This window comes from Chrysemys picta, chromosome 8 (assembly GCF_011386835.1).
Source record: "Chrysemys picta bellii isolate R12L10 chromosome 8, ASM1138683v2, whole genome shotgun sequence".
Classification (NCBI taxonomy): Eukaryota; Metazoa; Chordata; order Testudines; family Emydidae; genus Chrysemys; species Chrysemys picta.
In genome coordinates this window covers 71,059,205-71,085,763 of record NC_088798.1, presented here as the reverse complement: position 1 = coordinate 71,085,763, position 26,559 = coordinate 71,059,205, and the positions used below count along the sequence as shown (strand labels likewise).

The window sequence follows — 26,559 nt, the reverse complement described above, 5'->3', positions numbered from 1 at the left end:
TCCTCTGGCACTGAGGTGTAGAATTATCTTCCAAATTCATGTTTATTTGGGTGCACAAGCAGAGAGAGACTGGTACTCAGCACCTTTGTTTCGCTAGAGCCGTCTCTAGTTTTTTTCTGTGTATATTTGTACATATAATGTTATTGTAGCATTATATGTAGGTATAGGATAGTCATCTACCACAGTTCTTTCCTTTCCGTTGATCCCAGCTCCTTGGTTGGTTCTGTTTTTGGCCTTGAGCTCAGTAAGGGCTTCAAGAGGCATATCTCTTGTCCTTCAGTCATCCTGGAGACTTCTGCTCACATCCAGTGACTCATACGCGTCTGAGGATCTCACTCAGTTACTCAGTGTGTGGCCTACCATGCCTTTACAGCCCAGACAAAAAAGGAAAGGTACCTCAGATTCCTGGCCCATTTGACCTCTCTGTTCCTGCATCCCATACCTCGACCACCATCAGTGCCAAGGTCCTGTATGACAGTCCCCTCAGCCTCACAAATAGTCCCCTCAACTGTCCAGGGCCACTCACTTCAGCACTTTGGCTATAAAACAGAATCCATTGTTAGCCAAAGCCTACTTGAATCTATAGAATACAAGGAACATGGGCAGCTGCAAGAAGCTATTGAGCATTATAGGCATGTGGTACTCCTCAGAGATAATTTCATTGGTAGATATATTAACCTGGCTTCTGCACTGGTAGCTGCAGATTATATGGAAGGGGCAGTATAGGCCTATGTCTCTGCTCTTCCTGTAAGTAACACTCTACTCCAAGAACTCTCTGTTCTACCTGACCATCAAACACACTGCTGCATCAGTACAGATAGAGAAGTTTTTGTCTTTAAAAAGGTTGTTTGGAGAATTAAGACTGGAGTCCTAGCCACAAACTTAGAATTTCTAGTGGTCAGGTTTTTTACAATTAATATTCTATTTACAGTTTTTAAAGGGCATTACATTATTTGTTGAAGTTGTCTCTGCAAAAATCTTTGGGCATGTTATGCGACTGCTGGTATATGCTTATTGCATAATTGGGATAATAAAGGAAATTTCCCAATTAATGGCTTTGAAAGAGATTTGAGTGTCATAATAGATAATCAGCTGAACATGAGTTCAGTGCAACAATGGGGCCAAAAGGGCTAATGTGATCTTTAGATACATAAATAGGGAAATCTTGAGTAGAAGTGGAGAGGTTATTTCACCTCTGTATTTGGCACTGGTGTGACTGCTGCTGGATACTGTGTCCAATTCTGGTGTCCACAATTCAAGAGGGATGTTGATAAATTGAAGAGGGTTCAAAGAAGAGCTACAAGAATGATTAAAAGATTAGAAAATATGCCTTATAGTGGAATCCCTCTCCCTATAATCAACATAGTCAAAAGCTTCTATTCCAAATTTACCTGCAGTATTGATCACAGTGAGGTCAGTTTTGAAGTCAAAACAGGAGTATGTCAGGTGTGTGTCATGTCTGCAATCCTCTTCAACATTGCCATCGACTGGGTAATGTGGTGTACAACAGAAGACATGCCAAGAGGCATTAGATGGACACCCTTCTCATCCCTTGAAGACCTGGACTTCGCAAATGATCTTGCTCCCCAATCACATACCCAACACCATATACAAGAAAAAACAACCCGACTCAACACATTCAGCCAGCAAATTGGACTGAAAATCAACCGCAATAAGACAGATATCATGACCCTTAATATTACCTGACCATCACCAGTATGGATAAAGGATCACCAATGTAGAAACAGTCACATACTTGGACAGTATCATCAGCCAGGATGGTGGAACAAGCCAGGACATCTGGAGCAGAATCAATAAATCCAGGAACACTTTCAGGAGCTTAAATACAGTCTGGAAATTATCAATATACAACACCAAAACCAAACTCAAGATTTATCAGAGCTGTGTACTTTCAACACTACTTTATAGTGCAGAATGCTGGAGAATGACAAAGTATGACATGTCCAAACTGTCTTTATTCCATACAATCTGCTTCAGAAAAATCCTCCATATCTTTTGGCCCAGAACAATCTCAAACCAAGGTCTATTGACACAGTGCAGCCAAGAGGATCTGAGCACCATCTTTGCCAGGAGGCATTGGAGATGGATTGGCCATGTGCTTCAGATGGAAACTGATTCCATCACCAGAGTAGCAATAAGATGGACACCTGAAGGCAAGCAAAAATGAGGCTGCCCGAAAACAACATAGCGAAGAGCTATGGAAGCCAAGCTGAAAAACTTGGGGCACAGCTGGGGAACCACTGAAAGACTTGCCAGAAACAGACAGGAGTGGAGGAGCTATGTCGCTGCCCTAAACACCAGAGGCGTAATGGGTGCTAACTAACTAAGTAAGTAATTTATAGTGATAGACTCAAAGAGCTCAATCTATTTAGCTTAACAAAGAGAAGGTTAAGCAGGGACTTGATTACAGTCTATAAATACCTACATGGGAAACAAATATTTAATAATGGGTTCTTCAGTCTAGCAGAGAAAGGTCTAACACCATCCAATGGCTGGAGTTGAAGCTAGACAAATTCAGAGTGGAAATAGGGTGTAAATTTTAACAGTGAGAGTAATTAACCATTGGAACAATTTACCAAGGATCATGGTGGATTCTCCATCACTGAAAATTTTTCAATCAAGATTCGATGTTTTTCTAAAAGATCTGCCCTTGGAATTATTTTTGGGGATGTTCTCTGGCCTGTGTTGTACAGGAGGTCAGACTAGGTGGTCACAATGATCTCTTCTGGCCTTGGAATATATGACCTCATCTGAAAATCGACCCTATTCCTAGACACCAACCATTGGCATCTACTAAGGCTAAGATGACAGTCAAGATTAAGCTGGCATTGATGGCATGGGCCACTCTCTTGGCTCCAACTACTGCCCCAGCACTGAGCACAATTTCTGCACTCGGCATTGATGGGAATCCTCCAGGGCTAAATGGTCCCTTTAAGAAAAAGAAGAGGAAACATCCTTTTGGAGGACATTCATAAAAAGAAACAGAGGAAGCATCAGCATTCTGCGTCTTACTCATGTACTCAGAACTGCCTTCAGACTCTCTTCTCAGTGCCATTGACACCATCACATCCCACTTTCCCAGTGCAGATCATTCTGGCTTGAACACATCTGGATACCTTGCCACTGAGTATTCTGAGGACTCAATCTCCATGCCGGAGTGTGAGCATACTGGGGTTGATTCTAGTCACCTTTCCTCAGCACTTTGTGTCATCCAGCTTCCATTTATCATCTAGCCCTCCTCTTTTGTCCCAGGACTGACATAAAGAATCTTTGATGCTATTGGGGATGAGTCTTGAGGTTTCCCATACAGGCCTTAGGTCTCAAATTCTTCGTTTCAACCACCAGCTTCATCTCATACAGGGAACTGTCCCACTATTGATGTGGTCTTACATACAAGACGTAGATGCTTCCAGGCGAACGTCATCTGCATTGATGCAACCTTTGGCTCTTCAAGCCCTTCTTTCTTCTCAGGCATTAGGAAGCATGCAGGCGCCAGCGCTCTTGGCACCAAAATTTCTCCAAGACATGTGTCAGACAACGCTATCAGTGGCACTGGGTCACCCAGCATTGATCCCAGTGCCCCTTCCTAGCTCTCATAAAGATCAGCCTGGCCAGAGACTGGGAAGAGAACAGGCCCTTGAAGAACCGTACAAGTATCCCTTGAAGGACATCATGGGAGCCACCTCCCCTGAAGACCAGATTGGAGCTTCTTCTGTGTTTCCAGCTGATGAATGGACAGTTTCAAGAGCTCCAGGGGATGATGGCACAGACTTTACAACTGCAGACAGAGGCATGACACTGGAGACTCCCAATCCCTTCCTGGAGATCCTGCAGTCACATCTGAAGGAGAAGTTATCTTTCTTACTCAATTCCAACCCCTTGAACCCAGCCAGGGACATTTGGTTTTCTCCCTTTTCATCATCCCCCGGGTCTGCCCAGGACTGCACTGTCCCAGGTGCAAGTCTCCCAGCCTGGAGACAGACCTTCCCCTATCGAAGGCCTGGGACAGGCTACCTGCTCCTGTCCTGAGCAGCCTTCTTATAGTGCGGAGCCTGGCCTTGATTGGCTCCCTGTAAGGCCTTCCCTGATTGGCTCCCTGTCTGCGCAGGCCCACTGGCTTGCTGCTGCCCAAATTCAGGGAGTGGGGCAGCTGCCCTACTACACTGACCCAGAAAATAGAGTTCATAGGGGCAGTGCTGGATTCCACATCAACAAGAGAGAGATTCAAGACCATGGTAGACCTCATCAACCAGCTGCAGACTTAGTCACTAATGTCTGTAAGGGTATACCTCAGATACCTGGGTTACATGGTCTCCTGCACTTATGTCACACAGCATGCCAGACCTCAACTCATGCTCCATGAAAGGGCAGTTGAAATCTGTGTATCTATCCAGCATACAACACATGGATATGAAAGTGCAGGTCCCCTGAGAAGTCCTTTCATTGTTAGACTGGTGGAAGAACTCTCTCCAGGTATGCAAAGGAGTACTCTTTTCTCCACCTCTACCTACCAAGATGATGATAATGGATACCTTCACACTTGGATGGGGAGCACACCTGTAGACCACCATCAGATCCAAGGCCCTCTGGACTCCCGAAGAGAATCACCTCCACGTAAATGTTCTAGAACTCAGAGCTATTCATCTAACATGCACAGCATTTCTTCCCATGCTATGCAGACTAACAGTCCAAGTAATGTATGCAGTGGTGTTGTAGCTATATTGGCTATGTTGGTCTCAGGATATTGGAGGGACAAGGAGGGTGAGGTAATATCTATTACTGGACCAACTTCTATTGCTGAGAGAGACAAGCTTTTGAGCCACAGAGAGCTCTTCTTCAGGTCTGGAAAACTAACTATTAGCTTTTTTGGTTTTGTAACTGATAAACTATAATTAGCTTAAATAGCTAAACAAAAGGTCATTTCAGACTGAAAAATACCTGATAAGTCCATCAAAACTGACCTTTTCCTGTAAACAGTTACAGTTTTGACAAATCAGCATTTTCTGACAAAAAAAAAGCTTTATCTAAAAATTCTTGACGAGCTCTACTTAGAAGCCCTGCTTCCTACTATCCAGGACTCTTATCTACCCCTAAAGCATTCAGGACTATCCATCAGCTCTATCAGGGACATTTAATAGCAACATCACCTCATCATCCCCCTATCTAGGATCACACCATATTTTCCCATCCTACAGTTGCTAGATTCCTTTGGGGCCTTATTCATGTGTTTTCCCCAGTCCAGGAACTCTCTCCTTCTTGGGATCTTTAGAGAATCTTAGGAGATTTAAGGGATCTCCTTTTGAGCTGTCCCATCTGTCTATGAAAATAGCCTTTTTAGAAGCTATAACATCAGCTTGAAGGGTAGGGGACGTGACATTCAGGCCCTTGTGGCTGGTCCAGCTTACACCTTATGGTGTTCCATCAAAACAAAGTGACCCTTAGGTCTCAATCTAAGTTTTTACCAAGGTTGTTTCAGATCTTCATCTGACTCAGATGATTTCACTTGCCAGTTTTCTTTCCCAAGCCTCATTCCAACCACTAGGAAGCCAAATTGCATACCCTTTTACTTGTTACACTTCATTTATATTACCTTGATAAAACAAGACCCTTTAGAAGCTCCCCCAGGCTGTTTGTAGCATTTGCTGTTAGGGTGATATGTCAGGCAATATCCACCCAGAGACTGCCCACATGGCAGTATTAATTGTATTAGATCATTCTATGAGTTAACAAGATTAGATCCACCTGTGCAGGTTAGAGCCCACTCCATCAGGGCTCAGGCAGTTTCTGCAGCTTGTCTAAAAAGCATACCATTTTCAGAAATTTGCAGGGCAGCTATATGGGGATCAGTTTATGCTTTCACCCAGAACTGTTCCTGAGTTGAGGGCTCAAGATCTGATGCCTGCTTTGGTAGAGCTGTCTTATAATCATTATTTAAATAGGACTTAAGCACCTATCTCACTGCTTGCTAGTCTCCAGAAATAAAATCCATGTGGACAATCATACAAAGAAGAAAGAATAGTTACTTACCCTGCAGTAACTGTGGGGTTTTTTTAAGATGTTTTGTCCATATGGATTGTACAACCCACCCTCCTGCCCCACTACTACAGCCTCCTTATACCACCTGGAGTATTTATGTTGGGCCCACTCCACCCTTTATGCTCTTTGGAGTGCATGTGAGAGCATCTAGAGCACAAGCACAGATTTAACTGTCACTGGTGGCCAGAGATTCTGATCTTGTGCACATGGGTCTCATGAGCACCAGAAGTAGAATCCAACAGTGAACAACACATCTTGAAATACCACAGTTACTGTAATGGGCATGATGCAGGAATCACTGGGTGAGGTACTCTGGCTGGTGCTATGCAAGAGGTCAGATTAGATTATCATAATGGTGCCTTCTGGCCTTAAAATCTACGAATCTTTCCTAGAGTTATCACGATTAGTCGAGTTACCATAATTAATGACACACACTTTGTGGAAGGGATATTAAACCTCAGGCTTCAGGGTATAAGCCAGTCTTTAATGATTAGAGATCAGGGTGAGGTCTAATTTGCAGGGGGAGGGGTTACCCCAAATCTGCCTACGGCTCTGAAGCAGTTGGTGTTGCCCACTGTCAGCGGCAGAGCACTGGACTGGGTGGAGTTGGGTTTGATCCAGTCTGGCTGTTCCTATGTTTCTATGAATCACTGAACTTGCTGGGGTAGTTCTGGCTTGCCCTGTGCATCGGAATAGTTGTAACCATTATCTTTGAAAACTCATGGCAATCAGGGGAGATCACAGATGACTGGAGAACGGCTAATGTAGTGCCCATCTTTAAAAAAGAGAAGGAGGATCCGGGGAACTACAGGCCAGTCAGCCTCACCTCAGTCTCTGGAATCATGGAGCAGGTCCTCAAGGAATCAATTCTGGTGCACTTAGAAGAGAGGAAAGTGATCCAGAACAGTCAGCATGGATTCACCAAGGGCAGGTCATGCCTGACTAACCTAATTGCCTTCTATGATGAGATAACTGGTTCTGTGGATGAGGGGAAAGCAGTGGACATGTTATTTCTTGACTTTAGCAAAGCTTTTGATATCATCTCCCACAGTATTCTTGCCAGCAAGTTAAAGAAGTATGGGCTGGATGAATGGACTATAAGGTGGATAGAAAGCTGGCTAGATCGTCGGGCTCAACGGGTAGTGATCAACGGCTCCATGTCTAGTTGGCAGCTGGTTTCAAGTGGAGTGCCCCAAGGGTTGGTCCTGGGGCCGGTTTTGTTCAATGTCTTCATTAATGATCTGGAAGATGGCGTGGACAGCACCCTCAGCAAGTTTGCAGATGACACTAAACTGGGAGGAGTGGTAGATAGGTTGGAGGGTAGGGATAGGATACAGAGGGACCTAGACAAATTAGAGGATTGGGCCAAAAGAAATCTGATGAGGTTCAACAAGGACAAGTGCAGAGTCCTGCACCTAGGACGGAAGAATCCCATGCACTGCTATAGACTAGGGACCGAATGGCTAGGCAGCAGTTCTGCAGAAAAGGACCTAGGGGTTACAATGGATGAGAAGCTGGATATGAGTCAACAGTGTGCCCTTGTTGCCAAGAAGGCTAACGGCATTTTGGGTTGTATAAGTAGGGGCATTGCCAGCAGATCGAAGGACGTGAGCATTCCCCTCTATTCAGCATTGGTGAGGCCTCATGTGGAGTACTGTGTCCAGTTTTGGGCCCCACACTACACGAAGGATGTGGAAAAATTGGAAAGAGTCCAGCGGAGGGCAACAAAAATGATTAGGGGGCTGGAGCACATGACTTATGAGGATAGGCTGAGGGAACTGGGATTGTTTAGTCTGCAGAAGAGAAGAATGAGGGGGGATTTGATAGCTGCTTTCAACTACCTGAAAGGGGGTTCCAAAGAGGATGGATCTAGACTGTTCTGAGTGGTACCAAATGACAGAACAAGGAGTAATGGTCTCAAGTTGCAGTGGGGGAGGTTTAGGTTGGATATTAGGAAAAACTTTTTCACTAGGAGGGTGGTGACGCACTGGAATGGGTTACCTAGGGAGGCGGTGGAATCTCCTTCCTTAGAGGTTTTTAAGGTCAGGCTTGACGAAACCCTGGCTGGAATGATTTAGTTGGGGATTGGTCCTGCTTTGATATTCTATGATTCTAGCCCTGTGCATCCTGTTAATCCTGCTGCTCCTTGTTCTGCCCCAGTTCCTTCGCGCCCCCCCCCCTTCCCCTTAGATAGTATTTAACAGTATCAGGTCAGCTGGTTGAGGAACTGCAGCTCTGGGTTGGTCTTGTATTCACACTGGACTATCGCAGTAGCCTTGTATCTCTGAAGATCTGGGACCTTGAGATGTTCAGGGGACAATGGGGACTTGTGTGAGTGCTGTGGGAAGAGGCCTGATCTCCAGGTCACAATCAAGGAAGAAAAAATATCGGGGGATAGGTCACTGGAGGTGTCCAAAGTCACTGGGAGTACATATGCCCTTTGTCCTTCATTGGCAAACACACCCTCTATAATAAATGTGCTCTTTACAGATACCACATTGTGCTGTGAACTGTGTACATCTCACATGATGATCCCAATATGCCAGCATGATGCAAGGGATATTGTGCTGCAGGGAGTGGTGTGAGTGACTCAACAGGGAGTGCTTTTCTCTCTGAGTCAGTGCTGACTGACGCCCCAGTGGGGTCATTGTGCTGCAGGGAGTGGGTGATTTGATAGGGGAGTTCTGTCTGCGCTGAGTCAGTGCTAACCCCGAAGTACTAATGTAGGGGTAGTCAATTATTTTTTGTCAAGGTCCCCATTTCTTCGTCAAGGTATAGTCAAGGTCCAGACTCCAGAGAAACATTTTTCACATTGCAATAACAATAATGATAATAACAAGTAAATGAAAAGATTTCCCGATTCGTTCAAAACATCTGGTTGTCCTCATTTGACCCGTGGTCCTCCTATTGACTACCCCATACTAAGGGATGCTGTGCTGCAGTGAATACTGGCATTCAAATGAGGGTAAAACCAAAGGGCTGATCACTTATGGCCATTAATGATCTAAAGTCTGGCTGCCTAAGAGCTGGAGCATAAGTTCTTTGCCCTGGACAATTTGAAACTAGGTAATTCAAATTCTGCTTCCATAAATCCCCATAAGTGGTTTCCATCAGATATGAGATTTCCCTTCACTTCTACCCTTAGATACTGTGTTGCACTTCTGTGTACCCGTGTTCTCCCCCAGATACAGCTGCTTTTCAGTGACAAGTGAAGAAGTCTCCACTTAATGCACAGTCAACCTGTGGGACTGTTTGCCAGAGGATGTTGTGAAGGCCAAGACTATAACAGGGTTCAAAAAATAAGTAGATAAGTTCATGGAGGATAGGTCCATCAATGGCTATTAGCCAGGATGGGCAGGGATGGTGTCCCTAGCCTCTGTTTGCTAGAAAGCAGGGAATGAGCAACAGGGGATGGATCACTTGATGATACCTGTTCTGTTCATTCCCTCTGGGGCACCTGGCATGATGGACCTTTGGTCTGACCAAGTATGGCCAGTAAGCTAGACCTGTAGTTCTGTGGCAAGACCGCCTGGTTGGCACAGCAGACTAGAAATCTTGCAGTAGCTTTGGATCAATTTAAGAAGGATTTAATGAATTAATCTGAAATTGACTAGTATCAGAGGGGTAGCCGTGTTAGTCTGGATCTGTAAAAAGCAACAGAGAGTCCTGTGGCACCTTTAAGACTAACGGATGTATTGGAGCATAAGCGTTCGTGGGTGAATGCCCACTTCGTCGGATGCATGTAATGGAAATTTCCGGGGGCAGGTATAAATATGCTGGCAAGAATCAGGGTACATCTACACTACAGCGGGGAGTCGATTTAAGATACGCAAATTCAGCTACGTGAATAGCGTAGCTGAATTCGACGTATTGCAGCCGATTTACCCCTTTGTGAGGACGGCGGCAAAATCGACTTCTGCCGCTTTTTGTCGGCGGCGCTTACTACCACCTCTGCTGGTGGAGTTAGAGCGCCGATTCGGGGATCGATTGTCGCGTCCCGATGGGACGCGATAAATCGATCCCCGAGAGGTCGATTTCTACCCGCCGATTCAGGCGGGTAGTATAGACCAGACCTCAGTCTGAAGATAACGAGGTTAGCTCAATCAGGGAGGGTGAGGTCCTCTGCTAGCAGTTGAAGTGTGAACACCAAGGGAGGAGAAACTGTTTTTGTAGTTGGCTAGCCATTCACAGAGCCTGATCTGATGGTGTCAAATTTGCAAATGAACTGAAGCTCAGCAGTTTCTCTTTGGAGTCTGGTCCTGAAGTTTTTTTTGCTGTAAGATGGCTACCTTTACATCTGCTATTGTGTGGCCAGGGAGGTTGAAGTGTTCTCCTACAGGTTTTTGTATATTGCCATTCCTGATATCTGACTTATGTCCATTTATCCTTTTACGTAGTGACTGTCCAGTTTGGCCAATGTACATAGCAGAGGGGCATTGCTGGCACATGATGGCATATATAACATTGGTGGACGTGCAGGTGAATGAACCGGTGATGTTGTCGCTGATCTGGTTAGGTCCTGTGATGGTGTTGTTGGTGTAGATATGTGGGCAGAGTTGGCATCGAGGTTTGTTGCATGGATTTGTTCCTGAGTTAGAGTTGTTATGGTGCGGTGTGTGGTTGCTGGTGAGAATATGCTTAAGGTTGGCAGGTTGTCTGTGGGCGAGGACTGGCCTGCCTCCCAAGGTCTGTGAAAGAGAGGGATCATTGTCCAGGATGGGTTGTAGATCACTGATGATGCGTTGGAGAGGTTTAAGCTGAAGACTGTAAGTGATGGCCAGTGTAGTTCTGTTGGTTTCTTTCTTGGGCTTGTCTTGTAGCAGGAGGCTTCTGGGTACACGTCTGGCTCTGTTGATTTGTTTCCTTATTTCCTTGTGCGGGTATCGTAGTTTTGAGAATGCTTGGTCAAGATCTTGTAGGTGTTGGTCTCTGTCTGAGGGGTTGGAGCAGATGCGGTTGTATCTCAGTGCTTGGCTGTAGATGATGGATCGTGTGGTGTGTCCGGGGTGGAAGCTGGAGGCATGAAGGTACGCATAGCGGTCGGTGGGTTTTCGGTATAGGGTGGTGTTAACGTGACCATCACTTATTTGTACTGTGGTGTCTAGGAAGTGGACCTCCCGTGTAGATTGGTCCAGGCTGAGGTTGATGGTGGGGTGGAAGCTGTTGAAATGGTGGTGGAATTCTTCCCAAGGAACCCTTGTTGCTTTTTACTGAAATTGACTGGATCACCATTGTGGCCCCTATATCCACTGTTTTGATATTCTGTACATTTGGCTTAGAGTTTCAGTACTGTAAGCTAGTGCATTGTAGTAGCTGATGGAGAAGCTGGAGATTTTGGCAACTTGCTAGGGGTAGTTGGTACTTTTGGCATCTGGGGAGGCATCAGAATTAATTGGCAGTTGTCAGACAAGCACATTAGCTGATGTTTCTGCTATAATAGTTGACATTTGAACTATCATAATTAGGTTTAAGAGTTAACCCTGCTTTGGATTAATGGGGCAGTTCACACTTGCCTGAACTGTTGTTCCAGGCTGCCTCTCTTCACCAGTTGGGGAGAAACCAACACCCGCACCTGGGCCAGAGGCACCTGACCAGCGGTTGCCATGATCCCTTCCTCTCTGCTTCTCAGAACCAAGAAGACTGGAGATTTCACCAGCAGGGCTGAAGGTGTGAGAACCCCACCCCAGCCACACAGTCGGGCCAAGATGTGGTGAGGCAAACCCAGCCTCAGCGCACAACTCACAGGACCCACTCTCTCCATAAGGCTCAAGTGACTTTGAGGTGAGTCAGGTGACTCAGCCCAAGGCTCAGGTGACTTTGAGTAGGGGCTGTCAGGTGTGGGGTGGGGTAAGTGCCCTCTGAAGTGAAATTGTGTCATTCAGTGGGATAGGGCCAGGGGTTTCTGAGGTGAGAAATGGTGTTAGTCCTGAGGGCTGTGAAAAGAGATGGTGTCAGTTTGCGGGAGATCCCCAAGGGGAGAGTTGGTGTCAGTGGAAAGGAATCTGAGCTGTGAGATTGTGTCAGATGGGAAGTTAGGAATTGGGCAAGCCTGGTGACACTTGTCGGTGCCCTACTATGGAGGGCTCTGGTTGAGAGATGGTGTCAGTTGTGGAAGGGGCAGCTCTGAGCTGAGTGGTAATGTCAATCAAGGGGGTTCTGAGCTAAGATATGGAGCCAACTTGGGGAGACACCAGAGGTGAGGAGGTGTTCTGAGTTGGTGTTGGGGCTGTGAGGTGAGAGATTGTGTCAGTCAGGGATCAGGTATACTAGGGACTCTTCTTCACTGTACTCTGATGTGAAGGATTGCACAGTGGGCACAGCATGTCAGTTATCCATTGGTGCCAGAGGGAGGGATCTGAATTAAGAGATGTCATTTGGGAATTGTTCTGAGGTGAGAGTTGGTATCAGTAGGAGGATTGCTCTGAGCTGAAAGTTAGGTTATGTCTACACCAGTGGTTCTCAACGAGGGATCCCTGGGAGGCCGTGAGCAGGTTTCAGGGGGTCCACCACGCAGGGCCAGCATTAGACTCACTTGGGCCCAAGGCAGAAAGCCAAAGCCCCACCACATGGAGCTGAAGCCAAAGCCTGAGCAATGTAGCTTTGCAGCGCCCCCTGTGGCATGGGGCCCCAGGCAATTGCCCTGCTTGCTACTCCCTAACGCTGGCCCTGGCTTTTATATGCAGAAACCAGTTATTGTGACATAGGTGAGCCTTGGAGATTTTAAACCATGTTGGGTGGGCCTCTGAAAGAAAAAGGTTGAGAACCCCTGGGCTACACTACAGCATAAGTTGACATAAGTTATGTGGCTCAGGGGTGTGAATGAGCGACATAACTTATATTGACTTAAGCACCAGTGTGCAGCTTCTCCTGCTGACATAGCTACTGCCGCTTGCAAGGCTGCAGTAGTTAAGCTGACAGGACAGCTCTCTCCTGTCGTTTTGAGCGGCTACATTAGTAGGGTTATCATATTTCAACAATCAAAAAAGAGGATGGGAGGAGCCCCGCCCTAGCCCCGCCCCTGTCCTGCCCTAGCCCCGCCCCTGCCCCTTCCACTCCCTCCCACTTCCTGCCCCCTCAGAACCCCCAACCCTCCCCCCCATGCCTTGTCCCCTGACTGCCCCCTCCTGGGACCCCTGCCCCTAACTGCCCCCCAGGACTCCACCCCCTACCTAAGCCTCCCTGCTCCTTGTCCTCTGACTGCCCCCTCCTGAGACCTTCCCCACATCCTAACTGGCCCCCTAGGACTCTACCCCCTACCTGTCCCCTGACTGCCCCAACCCTTATCCACACCCCCACCCCCAGACAGACCCCTGGGACTCCCACGCCCCATCCAACCACTCCTGCCCCCTGACAGCCCCCCCCAGAACTCCCAAACACCCCCTCGCTCCTTGTCCCCTGACTGCCCCCTCCTGGGACCCCTGCTCCTAACTGCCCTCCAGAACCCCACCCCCTACCTAAGCCTCCTTGTGCCTTGTCCCCTAACTGCCCCCTCCTGAGACCCCCCCCACCTGTAGTCTGACTGCCCAAAACCTTACACCCCCAACCCCCAGACAGCCCCCCCCGAACTCCTGACCCATCCCACCCTGCTCCCTGTCTCTTGACTACCCGCCCCAGAACCTCCCTGCCGCTTCTCTGACCCCCGGCCCCCTTACTGTGCTGCAGAGCAGCGCTCGGCAGCGGGGGAGGGAAGCAGGGTCAGAGCTCCAGACTGCCGGAGGCCGAGGCGACGGCCGGCGATCTGTGAATGCAGGGTGGCGGGAGGGAGGGAGAGGAGGGGAGTGGTCTCAAGTTGCAGGGGAGAGGAGGGGGGAAGTGAAGGAAGGGCTCTGGCTGCCGGAGCCCGTGCGAGTGGCACCATCCGGCCGGTTGCCCTGTAAGCTCCGCACGCTCTGCATGGGGGGCGGGGGAAGTCCGGACATTGAGAAATTCCCCCCGGACACTATTTTTAACTGAAAAAAGCCGGACATGTCCGGGGGAATCCGGACGAATGGTAACCCTATACACTAGAGAGCTTATAGCGGCACAGTTGCATTGGTGTCAGTTGGGGGCTGCTCTGAGGTGAGAGTTGGTGTCAATCAGAGGGTTGTTCTGAGGTGAGAGTTGACATCAATTGGGGGCTTGCAGTGTGGTCAGAGTTGGTGTAAATTGGGTAGGGTTACCATTCGTCCGGATTTACCCGGACATGTCCTCCTTTTTGTGCTAAAAATAGCGTCCGGGGGGAATTTGTAAAGCACTCAAAATGTCCGGGATTTCCCCCCTCCCCCGGCAGAGCAGAGCGAGCGGCTGGGAGGGCTGCAGGAAAGTCCCGGGCTGGACTCCGGAGCAGCTGTAGAGGAGCCGGATCCGCCCTGCATTCTGAGCAAGTGTATCAGCACAAAGTGCAGCCCTCCCCTTTTGCAACTGGGAGCGGTTTCTGCCATGCAGCGTAGCAAAACGGGAGCGAGAGCACTTTGTGCTGATACAAGGGCAGCTCTCCCCTGCAGCCCGGTCCGGCAGCACTGTGCAGGGCCAGGGACCGGGTTTTGTTGTGCTGGGGAGCTTAGCCACGTGTCCGGCTCGCACAGAGCCCAACACCCTGTTCTGAGCAGCAGGGTAAGGGGGCCAGGGGGCAGGAAGGTTCTGGAGGGGGCAGTCAAGAAACGGGGGGGGGGCTTTTTGGGGGGAGTGGAGAAAGTTTTGGGCAGTCAGGGTACAGGTAGGGGGTAGGGTCCTGGGGGGCAGTTGGGGGGGGGTCTTAGGAGGGGGCAGTTAGGGGACAAGGAACAGGGAGTCTTAGGTAGGGGGTGGGGTTCTGGAGGGCAGTTAGGAGCAGGGGTCCCAGGAGGGGGCAGTCAGGGGACAAGGAGCGGGGGGGGGGGGGGGGCTGGGAGTTCTGGGGGGGAGCTGTCAGGGGGCAGGAGTGGGGAGAGGGATCGGAGCAGTCAGGGGACAGGGAGCAGAGGGGTTTAGATGGGTTGGGAGTTCTGGGGGGGGCTGTCAGGGGGTGGGGAGTGGTTGGATGGGGCGTGGGAGTCCCAGGGGTCTGTCTGGGGGTGGGGGTGTGGATAAGGGTTGGGGCAGTCAGGGGACAAGAGGCAGGGAGGCTTAGATAGGGAGTGGAGTCCTGGGGGGCAGTTAGGGGCAGGGGTCCCAGGAGGGGGCAGTCAGGGGACAAGGAACGGGGGGAGGGTTGGGGGTTCTGGGGGGGCGGGAAGTGGGAGGGGCAGGGGCGGGGCTCCTCCCATCCTCTTTTTTGCTTGCTGAAATATGGTAACCCTAAAATTGGGGGGGTGCTGTAAGGTGAAACTTGGTATCTATCAGGTGGGGTGGTTTTCAGGTGAGAGTTACCAGTGTTCCCTCTAATTTTTTACGTCCATTCGCGGAATGAATTTTGTTATGTGCACCAATATGGAGTTGATGTGTGACACATCACCTTCATATTGGTGCACATAACAAAATTCATGTGGTGGGGGTGGGGCTGAGGGGTTCGAAGTGTGGGAGAGGACTTAGGGCTGGGGCAGAGGGTTGGGGTATGTATGGGGGGTGAGATGCCTCTCCCCAGCTGTGGCAGCTCCGAGGGGGCTGGGCTGGGCCGAGGGAGGGGCTCCTCTCCCCGGCAGCTTTGGCGGGCCTGGGCTGAGGGAGGGGCTCCTCTCCCCCAGCCATGGCAAGTCTGGGGCAGGTCTGTGTTGGGGCAAGCAGGGAGGGGCACCTCTCCCTGCCGCTGCAGGTCCGTACTGAGGCCGGCGAGGAGGGGCACCTCTCCCCGTCGCAGCAGGTCCATGCTGGGGAAGAGGAATCTCTACTAGGGTTACCATATTTTGTGCCTCCAAAAGGAGGACACTCCACGGGGCCCCGGCCCCGCCCACACCCCCTCCCCAACTCCTCCCCTTCCCCAAAGTCTCCGCCCCCTCCCCTGCTTCCCGCGAACATTTGATTCGCGGGAAGCCTGAAGCAGGTAAGGGGGGTGTGGGGGGAGGAGGCGCGTCTCCAGCCTGGGTCGGCTTGGGCCCAGGGGTGCCGGCCCCGGGCCCGAGCACCCCCGGCCCGCCCAGCACTGCCGGTCCCCGGCCCGCCCAGCACTGCCGGTCCCCTGCCCGTCCCCCGGCACCGCACCGCCGGCCCGGCATTGCCGGCTCGGCACCGCACCGCCGGCCCAGCCCAGCCCCCGAGCCCCCGTCCCGGCCCTCGAGCCCCCGTCCCGTCCCCGCACCGCCGTCCCGTCCCCGGAGCCCCCGGCCCGGCCTGGCCCGGCCCGGCCCCACACCACCGGCCCGGCCCCCGAGCCCCCGGCTCGGCACCGCCGACCGCCAGCCCGCCCCCGAGCACCCGCACCTCCGGCCCCGCATGTCCCGATTTTCCCGGACATGTCCGGCTTTTTGGGATTTCCCCCCGGACGGGGATTTGGAGCCCAAAAAGCCGGACATGTCCGGGAAAATCCGGACGTATGGTAACCCTAATCTCTACCCACTGCAGCCCTGAGCCCCTGCACAAGGCTTAATAGGCAGCTGCATGGCTGCACAGCTTAAAAGGAATTTAGGAGTTGGTGTCAATTGGAAGGATGCTCTGAGGTGAGAGTTGGAGTCAATTGGGGGGTTGCACTGAGGTAAGAGTTGGTAAAAATCAGGGGGTAGCTCTGAGAGCTGGTGTCAAACAGATGGCTGCTCTGAGGTGAGAGTTGGTATCAGGTGGGGGTGATGGTGCTGAGGTGAGAGTCGGTATCAGTTGGGGGGAGGTTGCGCTGAGGTGAGAAGTGGCATGAATCTGGGGCATGCTCTGAGGTGACAGTTGGTATGAATGGGGATGGTTGTGCTGAGGTGAGAGTTTGTGTCAATCATGGATGTTGCTCTGAGGTGAGAGTTGGTATCAGTGTGTGTGTGTGGGGGGGTTGAACTGAGGTGAGAGTTGGTATCAATGGGGGCGGGGGGGGGGGGTTGAACTGAGGTGAGAGTTGTTCAATCTGAGGGTTCCCTGAGGTGAGAATTGGTATCAAGGGGAGGTTCCTCTGAGGTGGGAGTTAGTGTCAATAGGCAGGGGTTGCTCTGAGGTGAGAGATGGTATCAATTGAGAGGTTGCTCTGAGATAAGAGGTGGTATAAGAACATAAGAATTGCCATACTGGGTCAAATCAATGGTCCATCTAGTCCAATATTTTGTCTCCTGACAGTGGCCAGTGCCAGATGCTTCAAAGGCAATGAACTGAACAGGGCAATTATCAAGTGATCTATCCCATCAACCATTCCCAGCATCTGGTAGGCAGATGCTTGGGGACACAGAGCATGGGATTGCACCCAACACCATCTTGGCTAATAGCCATTGATAGGCTTATCCTCCATGAATTTATCTAATTCTTTTGTGAACCCAGTTATAGTTTTGGCCTTCACAACATCCCCTGGCAATGAGTTCTACAGGTTGAGTGTGTCTTGTGTGAAGAAATACTTCCTTTTGTTTGTTTTAAACCTCCTGCCTATTAATTTCATTGGGTGACCCCTGGTTCTTGTGTTATGTGAAGGGGTCAATAACACTTCCTTGTTCACTTTCTCCACACCATTTGTGATTTTATAGACCTCTGTCATATTCCCCCTTATTCGTCTCTTTTCCAAGCTGAACAATCCCAGTCTTTTTAATCTCTCCTCATATGGCAACCGTTCCATATCCTTAATCATTTTTGTTGCCCTCTGCACCTTTCCATTTCTAATATATCTTTTTTGAGATGAGGCAACCTGCATTCAGTATTCAAGTTGTGGGCATACCATGAGTTGATATAGCGGCATTATTTTTACTGTCTTATTATCTATCCCTTTCCTAATGGTTAATAACATTCTGTTAGGTTTTCTTGTCTGCCATTGAACACTCAGCAGATGTTTTCAGAGAACTATCCTCAATGACTCCAAGATCTCTTGCTTCAATGGTAACAGCTAGTTTAATGCCCCATCATTTTGTATGTATAGTTGGGATTATGTTTTCCAATGTGCATTACTTTGTATTGGTCAACATTAGTTTTTTTCTGCCATTTTGTCACCCAGTCACCCAGTTTTGTGAGATTCCCTTTGTAACAATTTGCAGTTTGCTTTCGTTTGCAAAGTTTCCCACTTCACTGTTTACCAGTTTTTCTAGATCATTTATGAAGATGTTGAACAGCACTGGTCCCACTACAGATTCCTGGGGGACACCACTATTTACCTTTCTTCATTCTGAAAACTGACCATTTATTCCTACCTTTTGGTTCCTGTCTTTTAGGCTCATAAGAGGACTTCCCTCTTATCCCATGACCCCCCTTACTTTGCTTAAGAGCCTTTGGCGAGGGTTTTCTGAAAGTCCAAGAACAGTATATCCACTGGTCCACATGCTTGTTGCCATCTCAAAGAATTCTAATAGCTCCCTTGGGGAGGGATAGCTCAGTGGTTTGAGCATTGGCCTGCTAAATCCAGGGTTATGAGCCCAATCCTTGGGGGGAGGCCACTTAGGGATCTGGGGCAAAATCAGTACTTGGTCCTGCTAGTGAAGGCAGGGAGCTGGACTTGATGACCTTTCAAGGTCCCTTCCAGTTCTAGGAGATAGGATATCTCCATCAATGAGTCATGATTTCCCTTTACAAAAGCTGTGTTGATTCTTCCCCGACTAATTGTGTTTATCTATTTCTCTGATCTATTTCCATGTCCCCAAAGCTGCAGACTTTAACCAAAAACTGCTCAGCCAGTCACTTATCTCCAGCACCCAGACACCCAGCTCCCAATGGGATCCAAACCCCAAATAAATCTGGTTTACTCTGTATAAAGCTTATTCAGGGTAAACTCATAAATTGTCCGCCCTCTATAACACTGATAGAGATGTACAGCTGTTTGCTCCCCAAGGTATTAATCACTTACTCTGGGTTAATTAATAAACAAAAGTGATTTTATTAAGTATAAAAAGTAGGATTAAAGTGGTTTTAAGTAATAACAGACAGAACAAAGTAAGTTACCAAGCAAAATAAAACAAAACACGCAAGTCTAAGCCTAACACATTTAAGAAACTGAATACAAATAAATCTCACCCTCAGAGATGTTCCAATAAGCTTCTTTCACAGACTAGACTCCTTGTTAGTCTGGGCCCAATCCATTCCCCTGGTACAGTTCTTATTAGTTCCAGCTCAGGTGGTAACTAGAGGATTTCTCATGACTGGCAGTCCCCTTTGTTCTGTTTCACCCGCTTTTATATCTTTGGCACAAGGGGGGAATCTTTTGTCTGTCTCTCTGGGTTCCTACCCTTCCTTCTAAATGGAAAAGCACCAGGTTTAAGATGGATTCCAGTATCATGTGACATGTTCACATGTCCTGTGAGACTTCATTACTCAGGGCTGGCACCAGGGACACAGGAAGGCTTACAAGTAAACAGAGCCATTTACAACCAATTGTCCTAGTTAACAGGAGCCATCAAGATTCCAAGCCACCATTAATGGACCACACTTTGCATAGTTACAATAGGACTTTAGAGTAATACTTCATATTTCTAGCTTTCAGATACAAGAATGATACATTCATACAAATAGGATGAACACACTCAGTAGATTATAAGCTTTGTAATGATACCTTACAAGAGATCTTTTGCATAAAGCATATTCCAGTTATATTATATTTACACTCATAAGCATACTTCCATAAAACATATGGAGTGCAACGTCACACAGACATTATGGATTGCAGTGCATTTCCTAACTGAAGAAGACTCGCAGGCGCCCGACATTCTGTGTGATATGGATAGGAGCAACTTTAGATTGCTTTTGGCATTCACAGAACAGGTGCACCTGGTAGACCGTCACTTTTGGGCTTGGGAAACAAGCACTGAATGGTGGGATCGTATCATCATGTAAGTGTGGGATGATGAGCAGTGGCTACAGAAGTTTTGGATGCGGAAAGCTACCTTCCTGGAACTGTGTGTGGAGCTCGCCCCAGACCTGCAGTGCAAGGACACCAGAATGAGAGCTGCCCTCTCGGTAGAGAAGCATGTGGCAATCACTGTGTGGAAGCTGGCAACTCCAGACTCATACCGGTCGGTCACAAATCAATTTGGAGTGAGGAATTCAACTGTTGGAGCTGCGTTAATGCAAGTGTATAGCGTAATATATTGCATCCTGCTACGAAGGACCGTGACTCTGGGAAATGTGCGTGAAATAGAAATGGGTTTGCAGAAATGGGTTTCCCTAACTGTGGAGGGGCCATAGATAGCACACATATTCCAATTTTGGCACCAGACCACCTTGTGATGGAGTACATCAATAGGAAGGGGTACTTCTCCATGGTGCTGCAGACGCTTGTGTATCACCGTGGGTGTTTCACTGACATCAACGTGGGGCGGTCTGGGAAGGTGCATAATGCATGTATCTTCAGGAACACCAGCCTGTACAGAAAGCTTCAAGCGGGGACTTTCTTTCCTAACCAGAAGATTACAGTGTGGGGTGTTAAATGCCCATAGTGATTCTGGGGAACCCTGCCTACCCCTTACAGCTATGGCTCATGAAACCTTATGCAGGACATCTGGACAGCAGTAAGGAGCAGTTCAACAGCAGGCTCAGTAGGTGCCGGATGACAGTTGAATGTGCCTTAGGAAGATTAAAGGTGTGCTGGTGATGCCTTTATGGCAGGTTGGACCTCACTGAGGATAATATTCCTATGGTCATAGTTGCGTGCTATACGTTGCATAATCTCTGACAAGCTAAGGGTGAAAGGTTTGCTCAAGGGTGGAGTGTGGAGGCAGACCACTTGGCTGCTGATTTTGAGCAGCCAGATACCAGGGTTGTCAGTGGAGCCCAAAGGGGAGCTATTTGAATCAGGGAGGCTTTGAGGCAGCACTTTGACAATGACCGCCCATGTAGTTTTCCTAGGGGGCAATGGTGACATTTGGGGCCTTATATTCCCGTAATAAAGTGATTAAAATGCCTGTGCATGTATTGGCAATGCCTGCAATCTCACCTTGTAGAAAAAAAATAAAGATGATTTACCATTATAAAAGTTTGCTTTTATTGCACAAGAAACCACATACACAAACACACATATGCTTGGTGGGGAAGGGCAGACTTTCACAGCTATGTGTAGGTCCAGCTATCGCTGTAAAAGTTGTCCCAGAGGGTGGAGTTAAGGGGAAACCGAGAAGTTCTGGAAGGTGGAAAGGAATGTTCTGGCGGAGTTTGGGGTGGGGAGCATTGAAAAGAGTTCTGAATGTGCTGCAGTGGGGGTTGAGCACTAATCTGCTCAGTCCACATTATTAAGGACTTCAGCATCTGTGTTTGCTCCTCCATTACTTTAATCATCCGCTCAGTAGTGTCCTTAACAAATGCGTGATTCTCTTTTCTGTCCTGTTGTTCAGCTTTTTTCTGCATTGGAGCACTGCAGGACCTCACAGAATATGTCTTCTTTGCTGTGTCTTGGGTGCATTCTTATCTGGTGGAGACGCTCAGCCGAGATGTGTGGGGTGTTCCTTGAAGGCCACATCTGGTGAAGCACAGGGGACAATGCACAGAAGCGGGATTGTTAAATTCACACATAGCATTGAAACATTTCTGTTAAATACACCTTTTGCAACATTGCCATCACTTTCTCACTGACCCTAGCCAGGCACATATCTCTGCAAACACCCAAAGCATGGTGAGTGTTGGCAGGGGGAGGGGGAGGATGGGGTGCTCCACATGGGGAAAAGAGCACACACTTTTTGCAAGGGTTGTGGTGCAGCATTCTAGGGAACAAATTCTAAAATTCTCCCACACTTTTCCACAGGCAGGTGTAATTCTAGCAGATATCTCACTGCTAAGGATAAGCAGGGAAACGAGGGCACATCTACTCCATGCTTGTGGCTTCTGCCCTGCTCCCTATGCTGCTTGCCTGTGTGCCACTTTGGTTCCTGCACAAGTGATTGCTGAATGGCCCTGGAAAGTTTCCTACAATGGGGGAAGGAACAAAGTTGCTCTGCCACAGAACCTTTGGCAGTGGATTACTGAGTACCTCCAGGAAACTTTTCTGAAGATCTCTCTGGAGGATTCCCGTGAGATCTCAGCGTGCATCAGCATCTTGTTCCACTGTACTGATTAGCTACACAGGGTAATGTCCAGTTCACAGAAACACAGCCAGCCTCCCACATTTCTTCTATGAACCCACCTCCACACTACACAAGCCACAACCACTTACCAGGAGTCTCAGCTCCTGCTTCTTGCTTGCTGGAGAGCAACTGCTGAGACTGGCTAGAAACCTCTGGAGTGGAGAACAGTTCCTGGCTGCCTGCCGCACCGGGCGACCCTGCCGGGAGCTGCACATCCTCATTTAACTCCACCTCTTCATCAATAACTTCATTCTCTGGGGTAGGTCTCTTTCCGCCGCCTCCGTGCCCTCCGAAGTATCCACGGAGCTGTTGGCGATCGAGGTGGGGTCGCCACCAAGGATAGCATCCAGCTCCTTATAGAACCAGCAGGTCTTAGGTGAAGCACCTGAGCGATGGTTTGCCTCCCTCGCCTTATGGTACGCCTGCCTCAGCTCCTTTATCTTCGCTCTGCACTGCAGCATGTCCCAATCATAGCACTTTTCACACAAGCCTCAAGAAATCTGCCCGTAGGTATCCTAATTCCTACAGCTCAAGTGCAGCTGGGACTGCATAGCCTCCTCTCCCCATATACGGAGCAGATCCAACAGCTCTGCAGTGGTCCAAGCGTTTGCTGCAATAACCCACCATGGTCACCTGGGAAGATGTGGTGCGACCTCTCCACGCTGAGCAAACAGGAAATGGAATTTCAAAAATTCCCAGGGCTTCTAAGGGGAAGGGGCGGATGGTTATTTATCTGGCTGCAGGGCAGTGGAGTTCAAACTGCTGACCAGAGCAGTCAGGATGGGCATTGTGGAACACCTCCTGGAGGCCAATTAAAGCGATGAAACGAAGGGTGGTGTCTACACTTGCACTTTGTCAACAAAATTGTAGAGGAAAAAGACGTAAATTTCTTGTGAGGGTGGATGTATTTTATCACCAAAACCAGGCATTTCCCCCCCCAAGTGTCGCCTTGCAGTGTACACATTCACTGTTTGAGTCGACAAACAGCAGTTTTGATGACATAACTTAGTAGTGTAGACAAGGCCTATGTGTCGGTGGCAGAGTTGCGCTAAATTGAGAATTGGTGTCAATCAGGGCGGGTATTCTGAGGTGAGAGCTGGTATCAGGGCCGGCTCCAGGGTTTTGGCCGCCCCAAGCAGCCAAAAAAAAAAAAAAAAAAAAGCCGCGATCGCGATCTGCTGTGACAATTCGGCAGAAGGTCCTTCGCTCCCAGTGGGAGTGAGGGACCGTCCGCCGAATTGCTGCCGAATAGCTGGATGTGCTGCCCCTCTCCCAAGCAGCCGCCCCAAGCACCTGCTTGCCAAGCTGGTGCCTGGAGCCGGCCCTGGCTGGTATAGATCGGAGTGGGGGTTGCAATGAGGTCAGATTTGGTATGAATGAGGGTGTTGTGCTTAGGTGACAGGTGTTATCAATCTGGAGGAGCACGCTGAAGTAAGAATTGGTATCAGTGGCTGGGGTTACACTGAGATCAGAGTTGGAATCAGTGGGGACGAGGTTGCGCTGAGGTGAGAGTTGGTGACAATCAGGGGGTTGCTCTGAGGAAGGAGTTGGTATAAATTGCAGGGGGTTGCTCTGAATTGTGAATTGGTATCATTCAGGAGATTGCTCTGTGGTAAGAGCTGATATTGATTGGGGGTTGTGTTGAGGGGAAAGTTGGTATCAATCAAGGGGGTTGTATTGACGTGAGAGGTGGTATCAATGCGGGGGGCACTTTGCTGTGAGATTTTTTGTATTGGTGGGAGGTTGTGCTGAGGTGATAGTTTTAATGATCCGGGGATTGCTCTGAGCTGAGAGTTGGTGTCAGTTGGGGTTAATCTGAGGTGAGAGTTGGTACCAATTGGGATTGTGTGTTACTCTGGTGTGATAGTTGATGTCAGCTGGGTGTGTGTTCTCTGAGGTAATAGTTGGTATCAATTATAGAGGTTGCTCAGTGATCAGAGTTCCTGTCAACTGTGGGGAGAACTGGTGTCAATCAAGGGGGTTGCAATGAGGTGAGAGTTTGAATCATTGGGGGTTGTGCTGGGATGAGAGTTGGTATCAATCTGGTGTGGTTTTTCTGAGATGAGAGTTAATATCAGTCGGAGGGTTGCTCTGAAATGAAAGTTGGTGTCAATCAGGGGCCTGCTGTAAGGTGAGAGGTGGTGTAAATCAGAAGGGCTGCTCTGAGGTCAGAGTTAGTATCAGTGTGGGGGAGGTTCTCTTAAGATGAGAGTTAATGTCAAATGCGGGGTGGGATAAATGAGAGAGATTTCTCTGAGTTGAGAGTTGGTATTAATCGGGAAGTTGCTCCAAGGTCAGAGTTGGTATAAATCCTGGCATTTCTCTCAGGTGACAGTTGCTATCAATCAGGGGGTGGCTCTGAGGTTAGAGTTGGTATCGATTGAGGTGTGGGGGAATTGGACTGATGTGATAGTTTGAATCAATCAAGGTGATGGTGCTGAGGTGAGAGATGGTATCAGTCTGTGCCCTCTGATGTGAATGTTGGTATAAATTGGGGGGTTACTCTGAGGTGAGAGTTGGTGTCAGCTGGGGGTTGCACTGAGGTGAGAGTTAGAATCAATCAAAGGGATTGTGTTGAGGTGAGAACTGGTGCCCTTTGATTTGAGTGTTGGTATCGGGAGGATTGCACTGAGGTGAGGGTTGGTATTAATCGCAGGGTTGCTCTAAGGTAAGAGGTATCAATAGTGGGGCTTGGACTGAAGTAAGAGTTGGTATCAGTTGGGGGACTTTGAGGTGAGTGTTGGTGTCAGTGGGGATTGAGGTAAGAGATTAGTAAATATTTCCAACATCCAGAATTGGGACACTGGGGAGGGCGTTGAGTTACTATAAAGAATTCTTTCCCAGGTGTCTGGCTGGTGGGTTGCATCCACACACTCAGAGTCTAACTGATCCTCTGTTTCCCTAGGTCAGATTGGCAGAGACCCTGGGGTTTTTTTTTTTTTTTTTTTTTTTTGGCTTCCTTGTATCATAGGGCACCCTTAACTTGCAGGTTTGAAGTAGAGTAAATGATGGATTCTCTGTCACTTGAAGTCTTCAAATTAAGATTTGAGGACTTCCAGAGATTATGGTCCTATCACAGGAGTGGGTGGGTGAGGTTCTGTGGCCTATGAAGTGAAGGAGGTCAGACTATATGATCATAATAGTCCTTTCTGGTCTTAAACTCTATGAGTCTATGTCAATCGGGGTCTCTGAGATGAGAGATGGTTTTAGTCGAGGGGAGACCTCTGAGGTTAGAGGTGGTGTCAGTTGTGAATGGGTGTGAGATTATGTCAGCTGGGAAGTCAAAGATCAGGCAGTTCTGGGACCCTGTTTTGTGGAACTCTGCTGGGGTTCCTCTGAGTTGGAGATTGTGTCTGTTGTGGAAGCAGTTGGCTCTGAGATGAGAGTTGGTGTAATGTAATTCCTGTGGGGGACCGTGAGATCAGAGATCATCATGTTAGCTGGGGGACTGCTAGTCAGGAAGCATTCTGAGGTAAGAGATTATGTCAATTGGGGGTTCTCTGAGGTGATATGGTAGTAAGGGAGAATGGGGGGTGATTCCATGGAGCTCTGAAATAGGAGATGATGTCTGTTGGGTGATGGAGTGTTTCTGAAGTTAGAGAGATGGTGTAAATTGGAGGGTGGACTCTGAGGTGAGAGATGATGTTTGTTGGGAGGGGAAATTTCTTTGGTGAGAACTGGAAAGACCCCTGAGGTGAGAGATGGTGTCAGTCAAGGGGAGACACCTGAGATGAGGGGAGGTGACACTTGTTATTGGGAGGGGGTAAGGTTACTCTGAGGTTGGCGATGTTGTCCATTGGGGGGCTCATGAAATGAGAGATTTTTTTCAGTTGACAGGGCTTAGGGTCAAGAGAAAGCTGTGATTCTTTGTCCTCTGTGCTCTGCTGGGGAGATCAGGTTTCATAACCAGTCCTGATCACTCCCTGTGGGTGGCTGGTATCACCTCTTATCTCTTTTCTTTTTTTCTTTGCAGTTACCTCATCGCCGAGTGACATTCTCTGCAGCTAATCAGGCACAGGACTTGCAGGACCCCTCACAACATAGTTACTATGACAGCGGGCTAGAAGAGTCAGAAACTCCCAGCAGCAAGTCATCATCAGGGCCCCGAATTGGGCCACTAGCTCTGCCTGAGGATCATTATGAGCGCACCACACCCGATGGTAGTATTGGGGAGATGGAGCACCCTGAAAACGGTAAGAGAGCCTGCTGCATGCATGTCAGACTCCTTCCTGCAGATTGTCTTGGTGCAGGCACTTCAAAGACTCGCAAATCTGCATCCCATGGAGGAGGGATAGGTTGGGGGGTTAGTAGCCATATTGGGACAGACTTGGACAGCGTGAGGCAGGGAGGCCAGAGAAAGTCACAGTTCTGATGGCAAGAGACGACCAAGGATGAGAAAGGGCTCAGCAAGATGGTCACTGGAGAGGAAGAAAGGAGAAAACAGGACCTGGGA

General features: G+C 48.8%; 1 protein-coding gene across 14 annotated transcripts in view; it reads left to right on the top strand.

The window, feature by feature from the left end:
• PCDH1 (protocadherin 1) overlaps window positions 1–26,559 on the top strand; it is a 152,939-nt gene that overhangs the window by 44,599 nt on the left and 81,781 nt on the right. For 13 of the 14 annotated variants that reach the window (XR_010589839.1, XM_042861344.2, XM_042861341.2 and 10 more), the window contains exon 4: window positions 26,080–26,299. Coding sequence is in view for 13 of the 14 variants with exons in the window: in XM_042861344.2 (XP_042717278.1) it covers window positions 26,080–26,299 (220 nt within the window). In the remaining variant the exon portion in view is untranslated. Of the gene's footprint in view, window positions 1–11,587; window positions 11,816–26,079; window positions 26,300–26,559 lie in introns of those variants that run through there. The other variant, XM_065554804.1, reaches the window with a different exon arrangement.